The 24,628-nt window shown below is 34.5% G+C and overlaps 1 protein-coding gene across 1 annotated transcript in view; it reads left to right on the plus strand.

The window, feature by feature from the left end:
* Positions 1–24,628, plus strand: part of MAN1A2 (mannosidase alpha class 1A member 2) — a 175,571-nt gene that overhangs the window by 139,074 nt on the left and 11,869 nt on the right. Inside the window, exons 10-12 of the mRNA XM_017869826.1 lie at positions 267–486; positions 2,972–3,144; positions 6,455–6,570. Coding sequence (XP_017725315.1) covers positions 267–486; positions 2,972–3,144; positions 6,455–6,570 — 509 coding nt within the window. The remainder of the gene's footprint in view (positions 1–266; positions 487–2,971; positions 3,145–6,454; positions 6,571–24,628) is intronic.

The following is a 24,628-nucleotide window of genomic DNA, read 5'->3' on the forward strand; positions in this document are numbered from 1 at the left end:
ATACTATGTAGAAGGTAATCTTTAGGCCAAGTCTCTCCTCTTCCACGCTGTCTTATTATGGTAGTGATTCAGGTATTTGTTCCAGATTATATGCAGTTTGATCCCCCACTCCAACACTTACTATTAATTAAGTCTCTTAGTTTGGGAAAGTTACTACTTTATAGACTATCATGTTACCCAGGTTTTATAATGGCCAGAAGGATATAGTAAGTTTGAACACTTAATAGTTTGCATCTAAAATTTTGAATATCTTTTCTTTCCTATAGGCTATAGAAAAACATCTTATTAAGAAATCTCGTGGAGGTCTTGTCTTTATTGGAGAATGGAAGAATGGGCACTTGGAAAAAAAGATGGGGCATTTGGCCTGCTTTGCTGGGGGAATGTTTGCACTGGGAGCGGATGGTTCCAGAACAGATAAAGCTGGTCATTATTTAGAACTGGGGGCAGAAATTGCACGTACTTGTCATGAGTCATATGACAGAACTGGTAAGAATATTAATAAGGCTAATTATATAGTCCAAAATAATCTCTAAGTTAAAAATGTATTTAGCAATAAGAAGAATATATAGGCGCTTGTTACTTCCAAATAGTTTACACCAACATGGCAAATCATTTTCTTAAAAACTTGAATTTTAATTCTGGAAATGTGTCTCTGCATTATTTTTTAAATTCTGAATTCTGCTGCTGTTTCTGTTAAAGATTTTGAAGTAATCGTTTTAAAGACAAGAATTGTGGGGTATTTGGGAATAAATGGAATAACATTTATTTTAATATAAGAATCTATTTTGCCATTTCAGCTTCTGTAAAACAGTTACTTAAAAGAACATAAAATTGACTGATTTCAGTTACATTGCCTTGCCTATCCTCTTGTGATAAAAGAATAACCAAAAGATAATAGTATTTATCTTTATTGGTATCTGGCTAACTAGTAGTTTTCAATTAGTTCACCAATAGTTTTGGAATTGTTTATGGCTTTAACTAAAAGATCCTCTGACATTGCATTGGGCAAATATTTTCTGAACTTCAGTGTCCTTACTTAGAAAAGGAGATGATTCTTAAATGGTGACAAAAATTGGCTTGATTGGGGCTGAAAAAATTTTTACTCTTTGTGTATAAAGCACAGATATACATATAGTCATACACAGTATATATTTGGTATTAAAATTTTATGGAGGGAGAAGTCAATTAGACTTTTTTTAAAAAGGCAAAACGCTTCTTAGGGGTGCAGTAATGAAAAGGGGCTGAAAACACTGGACTAGACCTTCCAAGATTTTCCCTGGCTTTAAAACATGAGTTTCTATATGAGGTAATGGATAATGAGCTCCCTGAAAGCCAAAAAACTAGAAATTTTATTTGATTTCAGAAGCAAATCATTAATTTTATCAAACAACAATTTCTGTTTTAGGGTTACTTTATCATCAGATACCATGAAACAAATATGATTTACCTAAAATTTATACTAGTTCATAAATCTGTCAAGTTATTTTTATACAGTAAGGAATTATTAACTTATAGCAAAATTGATTCTTCAGTTTTCTCGTTAACTAAATCAAGGGTTCCGTTTCTTGAAAGAATATAAGTCAAGAGGACAGTGAAGTAGTGTTATTTCAGGGTAGTTTAAGTGTTGGTGTGTAATACGTATAACGGCAGTGATCTGAGTTTGAAATAGAGGCTAAATTAAATTATCGTGTTGATATAGAATGTCAATTATGCACTTAAAATATAGCTAAAACATTAGTAAAACATTGAGGACCAGGATGGATATTCATAGAGGCTAAATTAAATTATTGTGTTGATATAAAATGTCAATTATGCACTTAAAATATAGCTAAAATTAGTAAAACATTGAGGACCAGGATGGATATTCAATTTTATATTAGGATCCACGAGAATAAGGATTGTTATTTGACAGATTTTGACCAAAAATCAAATAATAGACCTAAAATAATTGAATTTCATATAGCATACATACTAAAATATGGTATATCATAGTTATTATAATTAAATATTTACTCCATGAAATAGGGAACAGCCATTATATGCCAAGTATTATGCTAGATGCTTATAGATTAAAGTATGAACAAGATATATTCCCTGCCTTTCAGAAATTCATAGTGTATCAGAGTTATGAAAGGATTTCCTTATATTTCTGATTTTCACATTTCATAATGACATTGCTGATGCTGATTCTTTTTCTGATTGTCATTTTCACATTGCAAGTTGATAAACCTGTGACCCTCTTTGTTATGGTAAACCAAAAAATGATTATTTGATTTGTGTCCTGTATTGTCAAGTCTTCTGTTGTTTCTACTTGTCTTTAATCTCAATTTAGATCCTTTAATTAAAAAGTACCATCCTAGTTTTGCTAACTTTCCAGCAGGTTATTAATCCTCTGCTGTGTTTTCTTATAGCTGTGCTATAATTTTTGGCCACCATATTTTAAAATATCCATTCATTTCTCCTTAATAGTTATTCCAGCTAAATTTATACTATAATTATCTACAACTAAATCAATTCATGATCTAACCTCTAAAATGTTTTCTTATACGTGTGTATTATGGCAAAATGTCTTTAAAAATTACCTTGCCTTAAAAAAAATCCACACAATATAATTATCTATGTACTTTTATTTCGGACCACAGTGGACTATATGATGTGCAAATGTCTAGGTTTGCATTTGTTTCCAAAAGATTACTAGACTCTTATTGGTAGAATTGGATTTAGCAATATGTTGATACACATTATTCTGAGAAACATTTTATGTGAGAATAATAGGAATATTTATGTCTATTTTAAGAAAACCAAATGTGGATCTTTTAAAATGACTCATTTTGTACTGAGTGCAAACAGCAACAATAAAAATAAACAATAAAAATTACTTCATATTCTATTATTTCAGGGAAGAAAGAAGTCCTTGCAAACAAACTTGAATGGTTTATTTTGCTCAGTTATTTCTTTTGTCATGTTACAGCATTAAAGCTAGGTCCTGAATCATTCAAGTTTGATGGTGCAGTGGAGGCTGTGGCTGTCCGGCAGGCTGAAAAGTATTACATCCTCCGTCCAGAAGTAATTGAAACCTATTGGTACCTATGGCGATTCACTCATGATCCAAGATACAGGCAATGGGGCTGGGAAGCAGCACTGGTAAATAAGCTAATATTCCATTTTATCTGCAAGAGTGTTACGTCATGCCCTCCTATGATGCCATGTATCCTCACCCATGTTACCTCATTTTAGTATCTGTAGGGCAGTTTTGTTTATCTAATGAAGAAACTCTTAGTCAATTTAAGTTTCTTGGCAGTAGAAATAAATCTTATGATACATATTAAATATATATTAAAATATTAAAATATTTTTAAAATATATAAATATATATTTCAAAGGAGTAATCTTTAATGGTTAGTAGGTAAAGGAAGCAAGGAGTTTACTCTTAAAATGCTAGTCTTTCAGGGAATCCATGGCTATCAGTACCTAGGGAGGAAAAAACTATTAGTCTTTTATAAAAGTATAGCTTATTCCCAGGGGTAAGGGGTTGTTTTATTCTTTGAGATTTACTAATTGTGATAAATAGCACTAATTATGGTGACTATTCATATTCAAATTGTTTAACTTAAGCTTACAATCTAGATAGAATGACTAAGGAATCCCAAATGAGGTCAGTAGTGCTGGTAAATTGCCCAGACAGGAATGTATGAGATATGTTTTAGGGCAAGATGTATACCAATTTATGTAAAGAGAACGTTTCACAGTGGCAAAGCGGGAGAGAAGATTGGAGACATTATGTAGACAGCCTTACACACCAAATCAAAGGTTCTTAGTTGTTCAGGAAATAAGATGTGTGTGCACAACTCCCTCCCTGCAATACACACTATCTTAGTTACTTCTGTCAGCTGCTATGTAAGTGCTGTCGATGGGAAGTGGTAATAGAAAGTTCTTTGCTTATCCAAAAGCCCTTCAAATCTTGTTTTCTTTTTTCCTTAGCATCTTCTACCTGCAAAAGCTGCTTGACTTTTGAGAATTCCTTACAGAACTACTAAATGTTTTATAAGGGGGAAGGAACTCCTGAAGGCTTTTTTCAATGGGGAGTAACAAAGCAAAAGGATCTGATTGTAATCCACAAGTTGGTGGGTTTGGGAGACCACAGCCATAACCTAGGAATAATGTGAGATCTTGAACTAAGGGGAGTACACTTATTTTTCACCTGTCGTTCAGACCTAGGTAGTCCTCCTGGACTTTAACAATAAGAGCATATTAATGGAAGCAAGTGGTTACACAGGACAGGAACAGATGCAGCATTTATTGATGCTGCTTTTCCTTGGCTCCTTGGGTCCAGAATTGGGAGCACAGCTACTAGTGAAATTCTCTGTGTAGGAGGGTGCTGCCACAGTTGAGAAGACAGCCAAACTATTGCCACAGTGGTTTGGGAATAGAATGCACACACGCTTCTGTTGTTAGCAGTGGCTTACTAATGCTTCCATAAATTAAGCACTATTTTATGTAAAGGAAATAGATAGGTAAAATAATCATATAATGAACCTGTTTCATTTGAACATCCCCTGTTATTTAATGCTTCTTATTTAGAGGAATGAGGGGGATATGTCTGAATCACGTGAGGAGTGGAAAGTGGTGGCAGAAGCACTTTTTGTCATTGAGGAATACTTTAGGATAATTCATCCTTTTCCTAAGGTCCTTTTTTCCTGTGTGCTTTCTTCAAGTATGACCCTACTTTTGTCTGTTAAGGAGAGGTGTGACAGAGTCAGACTTTAGCCCATGTCTGTCTAAATTTGAATTATGGGAGGTAGAATTTTGCTTTTATAGCCTATGTGGACAAACACAAACTCAATGTGTAATTGATCAAGAACAAGAACTGGAGTACTTATATTCTAAATTCAAGTTTCAGAAGTGTGCAGTGGAAGTGATGAGAAGAGGGAGGAATGGAGGCAAAAGAGGAAGTGTCACATCTTAAATAGTATTTGCTCATGCATCACCGTTGGCCTCTCCTCTTGGGTGTGAAGAAAGCAAAGGGAAGGCTGGGTGAAGCAGAATAGCTGTATAGCATGTCTTCTGTAGCCTTAGCTGTTCTGTTTACGTATTGAAACTTCCAAACTTGCCCTCGTGACTCTAAATGTCTTAAAGATTAGTCATGCCTCCCCACTACTTTCTTATTATTCTTCAGCCATTTTGATAGTTCATATGGTGGTGAAGACACATGATTATTGTGAAGAAAAGTACTTAAAAAGTCTTGTATCCAAAATTTCTTTATAATGTATTAGAGAAAAGCACCAAACCCCTTAAACTTAGCTATAATCAAAATGGAGCTATAAAATGAACAGACTGATTAAATAAACACCTTTTTAATGTTAGTTAGCTTTTCATAGGAAGGAGAAGCCCAGAAAAGTAAGAAAAGTAGCAAGACTAGAAACAACAAGCCATGGCAGACAGCGATGATTAGTTAAGTACCCATGACTTCATTGGATGACCTCCCAGTGTTAGGTAGAATAGAAAAACAGAACCACATGTGCTTTCCGCTTTTCATGAATGGCTGAATTCTGGACTGTGCTGTACCTGCATAAGCAGACTGTTTGGTTGCTTTGAATTTAAAAAATAAGGTTGTGAATAGATTCCATTTGATTCAGTATATTTTATTTAGACATGCCCAAAGATGCAAAAAGAGGAAGAATTTTAACTCTCAGTCAAGCAGTAAAGCACAGTAGTTAATAATGTGGAGCAAATTACTCTGTGTCTCAGTTTTCCCATCTGAAAAGTGAGGCTGTTAACCTCATAGAGTTGTGAAATTCAAATGTGACTATATTTAAAGCTCTTAGAACAGCTTGTAGCACATAGTAAATAGCTTATAATTGTTAACTCTTTATACTATAATTATTATTGTGGTAGGTGGGCTCTTTCTGCCAGTTGGTACCACCTGTAATGGCTAACTCATAGGATTATGATAATGCAATGTCTGGCACATAGTATGTATTTAGTAAATATGATCTCTCACTGCTATTACTGTAGAGTGCTCCTAAGTAATACTTTTTTAGCATGTTGTGGATTATTGTTTGTCCTTGGAAGTGGTAAAATTGCAATAAAAATTGTTAATCGAAACTGACCTCCATCTTGATTTGTCAGAACTAATGGACCTTTATTTTGCCAGACACACCCCTCATTTCGAAAAAATAGCCTAAATTTGATTTCTAAGTTAGGAAAATATAAGATGTCTTAAAAAGATTAAAGGGTTTTGGAGAGAGAGAAGTTCTATGGGAAACATCCTATTTCTTGTATGAGTTAATTTTTCCAGTATAAGAATATTTCCTTTTGATAATATATTATTTTTAAGCCATCAAATTTTCATGCAAATCTTTATGAACTTTTGACTATTGTCCTTCAGAGTTTTGTTGTCCTTCAAAACTTGAAATTCTGCAGAATTGCTTATTTTGTCTGATCTATTTCATAGGCCATTGAAAAGTATTGCCGAGTTAGTGGTGGATTTTCTGGAGTTAAAGATGTATATTCCTCTACTCCTACACATGATGATGTACAGCAGAGCTTTTTTCTTGCTGAAACATTAAAGTAAGTATATCGCTTTAAAAAAATTTTTAGACTAGACTAGTTTTGCTGTGTGATCACTAGATGATGAATTATGACTATGTGACAGGTTACACTAAATTTTATTGTAAATATCTTTTATGTAATTGGATGTGTAAACTTTTTAGCTACATCTCAAGAAGAATGACTTAGACTGTAAGGTAGGTATTTTATCCAAAAAGTACTTAGTACCTGTTAAAATTTTTTGTTCCTTGTTCTTTAATGTGCATTAAAATCACCTGGAAGTCTTCTTAATACACAGGTAACTAGGTCCACACCCACAAAGTTTCAGTAGATCTGGAGTTTAGGCTAAAATTTTGCATGTCTAACAAGCTTCCACGTGTTACTGATAATGCTGGTCCTGGGATCATACCTGAGCTCCCTACTGTAGCTAATGAAATCTGTTAGGAATAATCATGCAGTTTTGATGGTACTAAATGATCATAGCCACTCATCCTCCTGATGAGGTTTACTGTAAAGATACACATAAAAGGAACAATGGAAAAGAGTAGACAACTTTATTTTGGTTTTATACTCAAAACCCCAGGTAGAGCTCTCTGTAAGCAGACCTGGAAAAGATGGAGGCTGTAAATATGTCCACTTCCCTGAAGACTGACCAAATAAATATCTCTTTGTACTCTCTTAAATTTCTTATTTGTATTTCTTGCATAGCTGTACATGAAAGCCTTGTAAACATTTTATTTTTTCAACAAATGTGTATTACCAGGCACTGTTCAAGACACTTGAGGATGTTTCAATAGGCAAGCAGGACAAAAATTCCTGCCTTCTGGATTTTACATTCTAGTATACTTGTAGTTTACATTCTCATATATTACAATTAAAATGTACCTGTATCGAACTAAGTTTCTAAATGTCTATCCTAAATGCTATCTTATTCTAATTTTTCTTTTATTACCCCTAGTACTGTTGTTTTCCTGTCTTTTTAGCTTATACATTATAGAATCATTTCTGCTTCCTCCTTTTAATATATCACCAGTTCTTTATGCTTCTTTCTGTTACTTTTTTTTTTATTTTGCTTCCTCCTTTCCATTTCTACAATTGACCCTAATCTAGCCCCTTATTACTTCTGGGATGGTTTAGAACATCTGCCTGGTACTCAGTTTCCTACATCTAGATGTTTCTTATTCTGATTTATCCTGTGTGATTAGGCTTGAGACTGTATACGTTGAAAGAGCACTGGACTAGAAAATAAAGCGACGGGAACTTTAGTTGTACACTAGCTACATCTAGCTGAATGAACATGTCAAAATAAAATCTCTTTGCTTTTGGTTTACATGTCTGTAAACTATGGAATTTGGCCCAGATTATGTAGTATCTCCTGTTTTATTTTTTTCTTTTTTAACTTTAGAAAAACTGTAATATAGAATAATGATTATTTGTGTCTTTTCACCTAGTTTTGCCACATTTCCTTCTCTTTCTTTCGGCATACACTCACATATACACATAGTTTTACTTTTTTTTTTTTTTTTTTTAGCTTTTCATTTTGCTGGACAAGTTGATAGTGACCAGCATTATGGTATTTCAGCAGTAACTTTCAAGAAAAGGTCATTATCTTACATAATCACCATTCAGTTCTCACACTCATGAACCTTAATACTCACATAATATTGTTGTCTAACGTGTAGTCCCATTTTCAGATTTCTCCAATTGTTCCAGTAATGTACTTTTTTTTTTTGTTTAATGCCAATTCAGGATCCAGTACGGGATCATTTGTTACTTTTGGTTGTCATGTCTCTAGTCTCCTTCAGCGCAGTTTTCCTGTTTTTCTTTTATCTTTTATGAAATTGACATTTTAAAAGTATTCAGGCTAGTTGCTTTGAGGAATGTTCCCCATTTTAGATTTTTTTTCTAGTTGTTTCTCATGATCAGATTTAGGTTAAACATTTTCAGCATGAATATTATATTGATCTGTGTTCTTATCATTGCATCCCTTAAAGAGACACATAGCAGTTTAGCCCATTATTGGTGATTTTAGGTTTGAGCATAGGTTATATTTGATTATTGTCATGTAAACAATCTTTTTTCTTTTTGTAATTAATAACCTATCTGTGGAGTGATAATTTTGAGACTGTGTGCATATTCTTTTAATCCTATATTCTATTCTTAAACCAACCTAATGTACATTCAAATATTTACATATATATAAAGTTTGTTCTGTTGCATTTGTCTATTTTATATTTAATTGCTTCTGGCGGGAATGCCTTTATCCTTTCTATCAATTAATGCCTCTCATTTCTAATTTCGGTTCATATTTCACCTCTTGCAGACTGGCTTTCATAATTAATTCTCAAATCTCTCATCACTACAAACTTTAGCACTTTAGTACACGGCATAGGGCTGGAAATAGATGGTATGCTGCCTCATCCCCTTCGAGTACCTATATGGAATATCACCAGTTAATCTTGGTACTTTTCCTTGCCAAGTTCAGGCAGAATTTTTCTCAACACAACAGTACGCTAGGTAACCAGTTAGATAGATAGATAGATAGATAGATAGATAGATAGATAGATAGATAGATAGATAAATAGATAGATGGATGTTTGCTACAATTTTTGCCTTTAAAAAAACATACATTTAGAGCAATAAAAGTGAAAAAGGTCAAACAAAAAGAAACATACAAATAATTATAACATCACCTAGGCTAAGAAAATTGTCACTGTTGAGCAGTACATTCAGCATTGCACTTCCTGGCAGCGAAAGCAAAAAGGAATCATTCTGCACAGTGTCATTATCATTTTTGGGAGTTGAGGGAGCACATTACTTTGACAAATGAGACAGAATTTTTTATGTTGCTAAATTATAAAATGACTTAAATTGGATAACTCTATGAAAATATTGAGCTATTAAGTGAACCATATGAAATTACCCTTTTAAAAAGGGTAATTTGAATATTGGCAATTTAATACAGTTCGACCTAATACATAATGGTAATGGTAAATATTTTGAAAATATTTATTTTGTTTGAAACAGTGATCTTAGAGAAGATGCAAAACACTCAATCTGATTTACTCTTTATAAAACTGATGTAAAATACAATTGAATAAAGTCATTTCTGTGAAGATGTAAATTAATGGAGCTGTAGTCTTACTGTAAAATAGAGCTTAAAACTTTATAGAGGAATGAAGATAAGTATGATCCCTTAAATATTTCTCAAAGATCAGTTAATTTAAATAGGCTTTGTCAGAAGCTGTCAATTTAAGATTGTATATTCTACCAAATGGTGGGAATTTATTGGGAATTCATTAAAAGGCAACAATCAATGTGTTTTAGCTACCAGAGATGGAAACTGATTGTCACGGCAGTGACAAAGTTAAATGAAAAAGCCTGTATTCTTGACCTGAGGGTCATTTTACCTTTTACATGTTGTCATAGGTGCTATACTATGGATTAGTTATTGCTATAGATATGCCTTTTTCCCCAGAAGAGGCCATGTCTCCTACTTTATTTCCCTTAATAGTCCTTACTTCATTTATTAATATTTATCTAGCATATATACTGATGGCATAACAAAACCTATGTAATGAGGAAGGTCAGAGATAGATTCCTTCAAAGGTTCAAAAACTCTTACACTCTAGTACAGGAAATAAAACACATGCAATATATACAACAAATTTTAAATACATTAAGTGCATAAGAGAAATATTAACAAAATGCAGAAGTCTTTTAGAGAAGAGAGTTTGCTTAACCTGGAAAACCAGGGAAGATTTCCTGGAAGTAGTAGCATTTGAACCAGACTTGAAGGCAGAACTGGTATGCAGGGGAATAGCTGTAAGGTAGACCATGGCATATTAAGAATGAGATGAGAGCTCTAAAGGTAGATTGACAAACCTGAATATCTGATTAGATATAAGGAGTGTCAGTAAGAAGGAAGAATCAGAGTTAATATTAAAGTTTCCAGTGCCAACCTGACTACAGTTTCTAATCAGCATGTTATTGCCTTTTAAATATTAATAAACAGTATTGACTTAGAAATGTTTATTGAACTATATAACATGTAAGATTTGGCATGTTTGTATATGTATGTTATACTTTGACTTTTAAAGTTTAAAATATGAATATAACAAGGTAATTTAAGAAAATATCCCAAAATAGAAGGATATGTTTCCAGCTTGAAGGAAACCATCAAGATCCCAGCATAGAAGATGAAAGCAGACCCACACCAAGGCATAGCACGTTGAATTTCAAAACCCCTGGGGTAAAGGAAAGATCTCAGCTTCCACAGGGAGAGAGAGTAGAATAAAGTCTTATCGATATGGATTCAGGGTGGCTTCATACTTCTCAAGAATAGTCATGAAAGCTAGAAGCATTGGAGCAGTTGATTCATGAGAGAAAATTAATTCCAACTTAGAATTCTGGGTTTTTAGCCACATAAGGTATCGAAAATCCACTTCCAATCCTCTTTCTCAGTAAGTTTTTGGAGGATATGCTCCATGAAAACTGGATATAAACCAAAAAAGAAGACATGAATACAGGGAAGAAGTGAAAGGAAGATTAAGGGAATGATACATTGAGTTTGAGGAGGACAGAGGCTCTAGAGAAATTTCTTCAAGATTAAATTTATAGACTGTTTATATCTGAATATTTTGAGATGAGATTTAGACAGTTGGTGAAGATTTTAGGTGCATTATCACTAATAAATACAAGTCAGCTTGCTTTTTAAATAACGGGAGGAGTCGTGCAAGAAAGGAAAAGCCATGAATAGCTTTTAGTTAACATATGAACTTGTTTAAAGACACTTGGTTGGAGTCTTGATTGTTTTGTAAGAAGAGCTAAATGGTATTACTGCCCCCTCTCTTCAGCTGCAAGAAAGAGAAATATGTTCTTTGATAATGGCTTTTGTCCCTCCAAGGATTGTCTTATTCATTGGTTTCCGTGAAATAGCAGTTGGTCAAAAGTCTCTTAAGCTGAAAGAATTGCGAGAAAAGTAGCAGATAGAACACCAAGACTCCTAGGAGCAGTTCTCTAGCAGCAGCACTTGAATTGTTTAAAGAATGTCTCCTACGTAGATTCTCTATAGTTCTATCACTTTATACCATTTACTGTCATAAGCCTCTTATCAAAAACTTTGAAGGAATGTATTATTTTATGTATGTACCTTAGTGTCTACACCCATTCACTTAGATCTTTGATTGAATTAGATTTTCATTACATCTTACCTCAATTCTGTTTCACATTTATTTGAAGATCTGATAAACTGAGAGAAGTATATATTTTGAGGATACATTTCAACCATTTTTTTCTGAGTTCATATATGTTAGGCATTAGGCAGCTCAGAAATCACAGGTTAGTTGGAAACATAGTCTTCTTAAGAAATTTGTTATTAAAGGAAAGGGAAATAGCATAAAATTAAGATCAAATTTATCACCACAGTATGTCTACTTTGACTGGTATCAAAGTCTCTGGGGCAGAAATTATGTCTGTGTCTCTTGCTTGTGTGCTTTTTCCCTCCCTATCTCTTGAAATTCAGACTTTGAATATAGTAGTAAAATTCTGGAAAGCTATATAAGAATATGTCAATAATCTTAAATAATCGGAGTTATGAACAAAGACTTATGTACAAAGATGTTTATTGCTGTTATAAAAATAAGAGTCATTATTTGTTCAATAATAGCTGAATGGTTAAATAAATTATGGCACATCCACAATAGTATCACGAAGCCAAAACAATTGCATTTTTATAGACTTTTCACAGTATAATATTAAGTGGGCTATTAAGTCCACATGTACATATGTAACACATAGATGAACATGGTAATAGTATTTCAACAATATCAAAATGTGAACTGTAATTTAGCTTAATTGAAGTTATTTTAGTTTTAAAATACTTTTGTTTTTTCCTCTGTAAATATTTAAAACATCTTTAAACATACTCTATTTTGAAAAAAATAGGAAGGCTGGATCCCTGCTAAGTACCAAAACTAATTTTCTGTAGAACAAAACCTTAAATATTAAAAAGAGAAATAAAACCATGAAACAATTGGAAATTTTTTCCAACCCTGGGGATAAAGATGGTATGATTCAAAACCCAGAAATCATTAAAGAAAAGAATGAAAATTTAATTACATAAAAATAAAAACATCTGTACGAAAAAAAGAGCACTAAATAAAGTAAAAGACAGATGGCACACTGGGAAAACTTCTTAAAATTAGAAATTAAGAAAAAATACTAAGCCTACTAAAAAAAGTAGTAGCAGTTCTTAGAAAAGAAATGGCTATAAACACGTGAAGAATGCTTGATCCACTTGTAAGAAATGAATGAAATAATAGATCAGATACTATGTTTTATTTACTATCACGCTGCTTAAGATTTAAAAGTTTGTCTTCTGGTGTTGGCAAGGATGTAAGAATCTAGTCACTTTCAAACACTCTAAGTGAAAGTACAATGGAAGTATATTCTTTTTCGTTGTTGTTGTTAAGGAAGCAGGGTCTACCCGTGGCCCGCGCCCCCACTTGGAAGTATATTCTGAAAATATCCTTAAGTGTGTATTATCAGTACTTCATTTGTCCTGATAGTCTATATGAAATATTAATATCCTCAGTGCTTTAGTTTAGGGTTTTGAGTTAGAACAAGCATGCATGCAATCAACATGTTTGTTGATCTGTATATACATAACAGCATAGCACTTGTCATATTAAAATCAGTTGTGTAAACACTATAATGTGTAGCTCTATTACAGTGTGTAGCTCCTAAAAAATCAGGTTGTTTTTAATACAGCTTTTTTTGAATTATAAAAAATAGTATGTGGATATTGCAAAATGAGTTAAATAGTATAGAACTGAAGAAATGACCAAATAAATAAATAAATAAATAAGTTTCGTTGTGCCTCACATCCAGTCTCACTTCCCAAAGAGAATACTTATTAAATAGTTCTTGATACAGCCTTCTGGAAATTTTCTGGGTATATGCAAACATATAAAAATATATATAATATATATCCTTTACCCTTTTTTCTCCATATGTAAGATTATATATAACTATTATTCTGAAACTTACATTTTCATCTTTTTATCTAGGAAAGGTTTCCATATTGGTATATATAAATCCACTGAGGAATGTTTTATAATTTGTTTGATCAGTACCCTATTGTTAGATATAGAGGTTGGTTCTGTTTTTTTGCTGTTATAAACAGTGCTGCAGTGAACGTCCTTTTACATATATCTCTGCTCCCTTTGTGAAGATAAATGTTAGTTAGATTCCTAGAAGTAAAATGGATGGCTGGGGCAATGGCACGTGCATTTGATATAACAAAATTAAGCAAAATACGCTGAGAGAGCTAACTCTCCAGAAAACTCAGAGCGTTTTAGAAAATTAACTAATTAGAAATGGTTAAAATCAGATGGGTATTCTGAGAAGTATGGAAACATTTAGGCAGTACCTGATAGTGTGTAGTAAGATTTAAATGAACAAACCTTTTCAGTAAATCTTAGACAACAGAGTAAATCACTTAAAACTTGTTTTCTGTAGGTTAAGAAAATAGATGAAAAGTCAAACAATCAGATTCTCAGGAAGTAAATGGAATGAAAGTTTCAGTGTTTGCTCACCCTTTTAAACTAGTGCTTTCTGGAATCCTTAATTCCACCTCTTTGTTCTTTATCAAGATGTGAGCTCTTTTTCTACTAAGTAAATAGTGATTAAAATATATAGACAATACAGTGTAATATATGAGACAATCTATCCAACAAATATTTGTTGTTAAATGCCTGATGTGTGCCAGCTGTTTTGTATGCTAGGGCTATATCAGTGAATATAATAGAATAATCCTGACATAAAAGAACTTATATCCTAAAAATTTCATTCAGTCTCTCCCTAACTTGTAATTATGCTGTTTTGAGTGCCTGCCTGTAAAAATATGCCCTATGTATTATCCAAACACTTCATTATTCTCTGTCCTCGTCCTCCTTTATTTTTCTTTGTAACACTATCATCATCTGTATTGGTCCATTCTCACACTGCTATAAAGAACTGCCCAAGACTGGGTAATTTATAAAGAAAAGAGGTTTAACTGACTCACTGCATAAGTGGGGAAGCCTCAGGAAACAAATCGTGGCAGAAGGGGAGGCAGACGTATCTTACATGGTGGCAGGAAAGAGAGAGCATGTGAAGGAGGAACTGTCAAACACTTATAAAACCATCAGATCTCATGAGAACTCACTCATTATCACGAGAACAATATGGGGGAAACCACCCGCATGATCCAGTCACCTCCCACCATGTCCCTCCCTCTACATATGGGGATTATGGGGATTACAATTCCACATGAGATTTGGGTGGGACACGGAACCAAACCATATCCCCATCTGACATAGGTGTGTGTTGTTCTTGTCTGGTAGAAATGCGGGTCTTGCTGTGTTGCCCAGGTTGGTCTTGAACTGCTCGGCTCAAGCAATCCTACTGCCTTAGCCTCCAAAGTGCTGGGATTACAGGTGTGAGTCATCACGCTCAGCTTGGATTTTTTTTTTTTTAAATCTATCTTCTTCCAGTAGAATGTAAGCTTCATAGCTGTAGGGACTTCTCCTTTTAACTATTATGATCTCCCTAGCACCTAGCACATGAGGCACTGAGTAAATATGTATTGAGTTTGTTGATAAATTTTTAGTCTGTTAGGCAAGTAAAGAAGTTGGCTATTTGCATCTTTACTCTGATCACTCTTTAGTTTTTAATTATATCATTTTATCAGTTCTGTTTAAGGCATTACTTGATCATCCTGTATACAATTTCAAATTGTTCCCTTACTCCCTCTTATTTTTCCCTGCTTTACTTTTCATCATAGCACCTATCTTCCAACACTGCACATAATTTTCTTAAGCATTCCTCAATTAGAATACAAAGTACGTGAAGAGTTTACAGTATTTTTATATATTTGGGTTATTGTTTTATCCCCAGTATCTACAGTAGGGCCACACATATAATATGTATTTCAGTATTAAATGTTTGCTGAATAAAGGATTGAATCATTTGATTTCAAAGGAGACAGCTAAAAAACCCCAGCAATGTTATAAGATCTTGTATATAATAAGAATAGAGGGGGAAAGAGAAGAGAATAATAGACCTACTTTATTTTCTGGTTGGGGCTTAGAGCTTGATCTCAGAATTCACTTAGTGTTAGGAGGTAGCTGATAATGAGTAAAAGAATTGATAAAGCAAGAAGAAGGGACCCAAGGAAAAATGTGAAAGCTGAGGATGTCAGGGCTGTGGATTTGTTTTCAGTAGAGAGTCAAAGGTCCAGGTGCCCACATAAAGGAGAAAAGCAGAAACAGTACAAACTAACTGTTGTTAGAAGTTACACAAAGTTGGTAACCTAGAAAAGTGGTTCTCAAACCTGAGAATCGTCATGAATCAGAATCACCTGGAAGCCTCTTAAAATGGGGTATGCTGGGCTCTGGACAGAGTTTCTGTTTAATAGGTCTAGAGTGAGGCCTAAGAATTTGCATTTTTAACAAGTTCCCAGGTGATGCTGATCCTGCTGGTCTGGGGGAATGACACTTTGAGAACCACTGGTATCTGTGACCCAGTGAAACGTTTATGGAGGCAATTAGGGATTAAGAAATTAACTATACTGGCAAAGAACCTAGCATAAAGTCAGGTGGGCAAGTCTTTGCTTAACTGCTATATTTTTGTAGTTCCTTCTCTTCAAATAGATATACTGGAAGACGAGAACCGTGGTCTTCACATTTTTAAGTGCCTCCTATATCCTGTCACAGTGCAATCTAAACATTAGGCACTGGGACACACACACACACGCACATGCGTGCACGCATAAGAACACACAGTGAATTTCACTCGTACTATTTAATATAAGCATCTTTCCAGTTTCAAAAGTTTAATCTTTGAAATATGTTTGCCAGTTTCTTTGCCAATTTATTTTGCTACAGTAGAGGGAGCTACAACCCAAATTTTACTTATGTAGCAGTAACACCTGATAAGGCTATCCTTTTCCATCCTTGTTCATTAGTCTTTTTTAAAAAACTTTTAAAATCAGCTTTATTGAAATATGTTAAGTGTACAGTTTATTGCATTTTGGCAAATGTTTAATAAACATCAGCCTTAGTTGATACATGGAACATTTCCATTCTAATTTGGCAGTCAGTTCTACCCACCCCCAAATTCTTACCTGTTTTCTGTCACTATAGGTTGCTGCTTGTAGAATTTAATATAATTTGATTCATGCAGTATTAGGGAAGAGGTAAAGGATAATCATTGTTTAAGGGGTATAGAGTTTGAGTTTTATAAGGTGAACAATGTGAATATACTCAACACTAGTGAACTGTACACTTTAAAATGGTTGGTAAATTTTTTGTTACGTGGCTTTTACCACAATAACATTTATGTCTGGCTTTTATTGCATACTGCTTTTTAGGTTAATCCATGTTGCGTTTATCAATAGTTCATTCCTTTCTATTAATGAGTATTATGCTCTTGTTTGGATATACTACGTTTTATTTGTCCATTCACTTTTTGATGGTCCATTAATCATATGTTTTTGAAAGGAATCAGAAAAAAAGAATTGTTTACCATTTGGCTACACTTAATCTTACTCTTAATTTTTTCTTTCCAGTAATTTTCAAATTCATCCGTTAAAAGTAATTTCATCTAATTTACTGTTATTAAATAAATAAATATTATAAAATAATTTGCTATTTATTAAAATCTAAATGTTTTTAATCTAGTGCTTCGAAAATCAGAAATGTAGGAGCTAAAATTTGTGGCAACAATTTTTCTCTCAAAACTCAGGTAAATATTGTTGCCTGCAGTTTATTGCCCTAAGTTTGTCCTGGTTTTTAAAAAATGTCATTGTCTTCTAGTTCTTCCTTTGCAGACAATTTTACTAAGCAAGTTATTCTTGATTCTTAGTTTAGTTTGCTAACTTAGCTACTTTTTCTAAAGGAATGTATTGTCGTATTGTAAAGAAAGCTAGTAGTAAATGAATAGAGTAATAGATTTGTGATACCAACTTGATACCAATTTGTGATACCAATTTACTTCTAGGAGGTTAAGTATATGTGCACTTCACTGTAAAATTCTTCCAACATTTCTATGTTTGAAAGTTTTACAGGCTGGGCGTGGTGGCTCATGCCTGTAATCCCAGCACTTTGGGAGGCTGAGGCGGGTAGATCACCTGAGTTCAGGATTTTGAGACCAGCCTGGCCAACATGGTGAAAACCCGTCTCTACTAAAAATACAAAAATTAACCAGGCATGGTGGCACACGGCTGTAATCTCAGCTACTTAGGAGACTGAGACAGGAGAATCGCTTGAACCTGGGAGGCAGAGGTTGTAGTGAGCCGAGATCGTGCCACTGCACTCCAGCCTGGGCAACAGAGCAAGACTCCATCTCAAAAAAAAGTAAGAAAGTTTTATGAAATATTGGGGGCCAAAGGGAGGGGAAAACTAGTGAATTATCCAGAATAGGTATTGGTACTAATGTTATCGTCGTATCCTCTCATAGTTTTAATTCTCTTTTTTACTGCTACTGTTATCTTCCTTTGCTTATGAAGTTATTCTCAGTATAAGCAAATGAATGCATAGTTAGCTAGCTATTAGACTATTAAAGCAAATTCCCTGAGCAAGGTTTTGAAGTAAGTTCAAAGACAACTCTGATAGTGGCTTGTCCATAAAACATCAGTAGTAGTATAATTTTTTAATTTCTAAGCAAAAGTGCTAAGTAATATATTTTGGAGAGGGAGAGAATCAGTGGGATCATTGAGGGTGAGGATTCTCAGATGAGGGGAAAAAAAAGTTAGAGAAGACTGAGAAACAAAGCCACTGTTTCCTTTCGTTTATCTTTTATCTTGTCTGTAACTGGATCTTGAAGTTAGCCTCCTACCGTGAGAGAACTATTTTTCCAGCTGGATGAAAAGAGTAACACCAGGTCCCCTATTCTGCTGTTTTCTGCTCACTTACTCCTGGAGAAAAGCTAAGTCAAATCAATATGTACTTATTAAATACCTGCTTTCTCAGAGTTGTGTTATTTGAGAATTAAAGTATATGAAATATATACTCCACCCGTAAAGAGCTTGGAGTCTAGTTTAGAAATCTCTTACCTTTAGGCATGGACAAATTTAATAAAAATATGAAGTATATGCAGTTGGCCCTCCATATCCATGGGTTCATGGATTCAAGCAACCATGGATTGAAGATACAGTTTTTTAAAAATTGCATCTGTATTGAGCATGTGTAGACCTTTTTCTTGTCATTATTCCCTAGGCAATATAATATAGCAACTATTTACATAGATTTAAAGTGTATGGCAGCATATGCATTGGTTATATGAATATATGATACCATTTGATATCAACGATTTGAGCATTCAAGGATTTTTATATCTGCGAGAGGTTCTGGAACCAATCCCCCATAGATACTGAGGGACAACTGTATTTGGTGCTAAATAGAAAATAAATGTTTTAGAAATTCAGAGAAGGAAATTTTGGTGCAGGCTAGAGTAGTCATGAAGAAAGACTAAAATGATGCTGAATTAGTAAGATGTTAATAGGTGAGGTAAAACAGAAAGTAGCTTTGTGAAAAGAATGATTCAGCCTGAAAAAATACCTTTAGAAAAATACTACAGAAACTAGACCGACTAAAGTACATTCACTAGGAGAAGTAGTAGGAAATAGAGTTCTAGAATCAAAATCAGGCAAGCAGCATGGATGACCCTTGAAGACATTATGCTAAGTGAAATAAGTCAGACATAAAAAGACAAATATGGGGTGATTCCACTTCTATGAGGTCCCTAAAGTAGTCACATTTATGAAAGCACAGTAGAATGGTGGTTACCAGGGACTTGGGGAGGGGGATGGAAATTAGTTTTAGTTTTGCAAAGAACAGCATGAATATACTTAACACTACTGAACTATATGCTGAAAAATGGTTAAGATTGTAAATTTATGTCACGTGTTTATTACCACAATAAAAAAAATAAGGAAAGCAATGGCATGCTAGAAAGGGAATTATAAGATAAAATACAAAGCACTCGTACTTTAACTCCAACCTCCTTTCCTCTAACCCCTTCAGTCCAACTTTTCCCTTCTTTAAAATTATCTTTCTCCTATCCCACTGTTTCCCTCCATTATTCCTAAAATATTAATATTGATTGCAAAATCGCATTTGAAATAGTACCTTGGTATATAATTTATTTGGATTCTTGCAGTAATTTAAAATAACAAATTATATTCCAGATAAACAGTTATGGCTAAGATGAAACTAGAACCCCAAAGGAAGAAAAGTAACTTGTTAAATTACTACTACAAATGCAGTTGTACTGAAGAAAATATAGATGTATTTAACGTCCATTTTCACAAAATTCTAGGAAGTCATGGTATGAAGACAGAAAGGAACTAGTCATCATGAAGAATCGGAAAGGATTTCTAAAAGCAAGTTCTTGCTGGACCATCTAATGTTCTTTTTGGGTTGGACTAATAATACACATGAGGGTAGGGGATTCCATGAACATAATTACATGGCATTCAGCAAATTGTTTGACACAGTCTCTCAAAATGGATGAGTGGAACTTCTGCTTTCTCTAAAGATGGAACCAGATTTACCCTTCTGCCTGAAATAAATGACAAAATATATATGAAACAAGGGTTTTGAAACACCAGACAGGAGGCAAGGAAGGACAGTAATCTCTGAGAGATAGGAAACAAATGAAGTGAGCCCTGTGATTGCCCCAGCTGACGGTCTTGATAGAGTTTCCAGGACATAGTACAGGGAGGGGACTTGAGACAAAGCCCAGCACACTCCCTAAGGAGATGAAGCTGTGAGTGTGGGGAAACTAAGATAGCTAGAATTCACAGGACAGTACCAGAGAGGAGAGAGCTGCAGAGAGAAATAACTAGGGGAACCCACTGGAGCATTCAGCAGAGTGCTGATCATCACATGCATGTGAAGAACCTACCTGAGGTGAGGGAAATAATCATCCTAGAGGATTAAAGGCAGCAGTTTCTGGCACTCACATAGGGCCATGTAGGGTTGCAGGAACAGTGCCTGTTACCAGCAACCAGACTGGAAAAATTCATAATTCAAGTGGCACTGAGTAGAGTAAGTACTCAGGAAGGTTCTGCCTGAATAGTGGGGAATAACCGGCTGCTTTGGACCTATGTAGCAAATAATGAAAGCAAGACCTGAAAGGATCAAACTGTTTCTAAGTGATATAACTACATCCCTGAACAAAACTGAAGATTTATATAAAGGAATATAAAAATAACTACCATGTAACAATGTAAAATCCATAATGTCTAGCATCTAGTCAAAGTTTACCATGTATGCCAAGAGGCAGTACAATGTGATCAATAATTATGAAAATAAAACCGACTTAGAACTGATAAAGATGTTAGAATTAGTAGACAATGACAATTAAAATATTTATGATAACTATGTTCCCTCTATTCAAAAAGTTAAGTAGAGACCTAGAAGATACAAAAACCCAAATCAAACTTCTCTAAATGAAAACTGTAATGTTTGAGTTGAAAAATATACCAGATGAGATTATTAGCATGTTAGACATTGCAGAAGTAAAAATCAGTGAACTTGAAGACTTAGCAGTGAAACTATCCAAAATAAAACAAGAGCAAAAAATAAGAATCTTATAAAAATAGAGATCAGTGAGCTATGACACAACTTACAGTGGCATAAAATACATGAAATTAGAATCTCCGAAGAAGAGGACACAAGAAGGTGGACCCCAAAAAAACCCTTTTTTAAAAAGAAATAATGGCAAAAATCTTTCCAAACTTGATGTAAACTATACACCCACAGATCCAAGAAGCTAAACAAACTCCAAGCACAAGAAACATGAATGAAGAAAACTTCACCAAGACATATTATAATCAAATTGATCAAAACCGGGGTAAAGGAAAAAGTCTTTAAAGCAACCAGAGGAGAAAGACAAATTAGGTAAAAAAGAGCAAATATAAAAATGGCAACAAGAATAAACCACAAAATTTTAAACCTTCAATATAGGAAATTGAAAGACTTAAAGTAATTTTACAGAGGATCTTTATATCATGACAGCTCATGAATTTCATAAAAATAAAAATATTTGCTGCTGAAGATTGACTTCAAATTCTGAAAAGCAAGAGTTTACTATAAAACAATGACAAAAACCGATTATAAAGAAGCCCATCTGATTACCCAGTGAAAATGCATAATTTAAAAAAACCCAAAAAGTGCCAATATGAACTATCTAAGAATAAAAGAAAACTTGTTATTTAGCAGCACATATACTTTGGCAATGAATACTGGAGAAAAGATAAAACTATTTTTACTTTTCACATTATTCTTGGAAAATCACTGTTTAAATCCCTTTTATAAGTACATATTCACTAATGAAAACATGGTAGCAGAAAGGGATGTAGTATATTTTGAATGGTATATGTTTTCTTTTATGATGAAATGTTATGGATGACCCACATCTTTTATGAGGTGAAACCATTCTGTAAAAATATTAGCAGAAGAAAGTAAAATTGATTTAAAAAAAAGTAAAGAAAATTTTTTTTAAAAGAATGACAGTTACTTTAAACTTTAAAACAACAGCAGTCAAAAGAGACAGAGGGACATTATATAATGATAAAAGGTCTTGCCCAACGGGAAAATATCACAGTCCTAAACATATATGTACCTAACACTGGAGCTCCCAAACTTATAAAACAATTACTGATAGACCTAATAAATCAGATGGACAGCAACACAACAATAACAGGGGACTTCAATACTCCACTGGCAGCACTAGACAGGTCAACAAGACAGAAAGTCAACAAAGAAACAATGGATTTAAGCTATACCCTGGAACAAATACACTTAGCGGATATATACAGAACATTCCATCCAACAACTGCAGAATACACATTCTATTCAACAGCACGTGGAACTTTCTCCAAGATGGACCATATGATAAGCCATAAAATGAGCCTTAATAAGTTTAAGAAATTTGAAATTACATCAAGCCTTCTCTCAGACCTCAGTGGAATAAAACTGGAAAGCAACTCCAAAAGGAACCTTCAAAACCATGCAAATACATAGAAATTAAATAACCTGCTCCTGAATGAGCATTGAGTCAAAAACGCAATCAAGATGGAAATTAAAAAAATTCTTCAAATTGAACGACAGTAATGACACAACCTATCAAAACCTCTGGGATACAGCAAAGGCAGTGCTAAGAGGAAAGTTCACAGCCCTAAAGGCCTACATCAGAAAGACCGAAAGAGCGCTAACTGACATTCTAAGACCACACCTCAAAGAACTAGAGAAACAAGAACAAACCAAACCCAAACCTAACAGAAGAAAGGAAATAACCAAGATCAGAGCAGAACTAAATGAAATTGAAACAAACAAACAAAAAATGCAAAAGATGAATGAAACAAAAAGCTGGTTCTTTGAGAAGATAAAATTGATAGACTGTTAGCAAGATTAACCAAGAAAAGAAAGAAAATTCAATTAATCTCATTAAGAAACAAAACAGGAGATATTACAACTGACACCACTGAAATACAAAACATCATTCAAGGCTGCTGTGAACACCTTTACACATAAACTAGAAAACCTAGAAGAGGTGGATAAATTCATGGAAAAATACAACCCTCCTAGCTTAAATCAGGAAGAATTAGATACCCTGAACAGACCAATAGAGAAGCAGTGAGATTGCAATGGTAATTTTAAAATTACCAACAAAAAAAAAGTTCAGGAACAGATGGATTCACAGCAGAATTATATCAGACATTCAAAGAAGAATTGGTACCAATCCTTTGACACTATTATAGAGGAAGAATTAACCCTCCGTAATTAATTCTATGAAGCCAGCATCACCCTAATACCAAAACCAGGAAAGGACATATCCAAAAAAGAAAACTACAGACTGATATTCTTGATGAACCTAGATGCCAAAATCCTTTACAAAATACTAGCTAACCGAATCCAACAACATATCAGAAAGATAATCCGTCATGATCAAGTGAGTTTCATACAAGGGATGCAGGGATGGTTTAACATATGCAAGTCAATAAATGTGATACCCTACATAAACAGAACTAAAAATCACATGATCATCTCAGTAGATTCAGCATTTGGCAAAATCCACCATCCCTTTATGATTAAAACTCTCAGCAAAATCGGCATACAAGGGATATACCTCAATGTAATAAAAGCCATCTGTGACAAACCCACAGCAAACATAATACTGAATGGGGAAAAGTTGAAAAGTGTTCCCTTTGAGAACTGGAACAAAACGAGGATGCCCACTGTCACCACTCCTCTTCAACATAGTTCTGGAAGTCTTAGCCAGAGCAATCAGACAAGAGAAAGAAAGGGCATATAAATCGATAAAGAGGAAGTCAAACTGTCACTGTTTGCTGATGATATGATCATTTACCTTGAAAACCCTAAAGACTCCTCCAGAAAAAGCTCCTAGAACTGATAAAATAATTCAGGAAAGTTTCCAGATACAAAATTAATGTACACAAATCAGTAGCTCTTTTATACAACAACAAGTGACCAAGTGGAGAATCAAATCAAGAACTCAACCTCCTTTACAATAGCTGCAAAAAATGAAATAAGGCAAGATGGCCGAATAGGAACAGCTCCAGTCTCCAACTCCCAGCGCGAGCGACACAGAAGACCGGTGATTTCTGCATTTTCAACTGAGATACTGGGGTCATCTCACTAGGGAGTGCCGGACAATCGGTGCTGGTCAGCTGCTGCAGCCCGACCAGCGAGAGCTGAAGCAGGGCGAGGCATCGCCTCACCTGGGAAGCGCAAGGGGAAGGGAATCCCTTTTCCTAGCCAGGGGAACTGAGACACACAACACCTGGAAAATCGGGTAACTCCCACCCCAATACTGTGCTTTAAGCAAACGGGCACACCAGGAGAATATATCCCACACCTGGCTGGAAGGGTCCCATGGCCACCGAGCCTCCCTCACTGCTAACACAGCAGTCTGCCGCGATCTATCCGCAAGGCAGCAGCGAGGCTGGGGGAGGGGCGCCCGCCATTGCTGAGGCTTAAGTAGGTAAACAAAGCCGCTGGGAAGCTTG

This window comes from Rhinopithecus bieti, unplaced genomic scaffold, assembly GCF_001698545.2.
Source record: "Rhinopithecus bieti isolate Rb0 unplaced genomic scaffold, ASM169854v2 scaffold_3040, whole genome shotgun sequence".
NCBI lineage: Eukaryota > Metazoa > Chordata > Mammalia > Primates > Cercopithecidae > Rhinopithecus > Rhinopithecus bieti.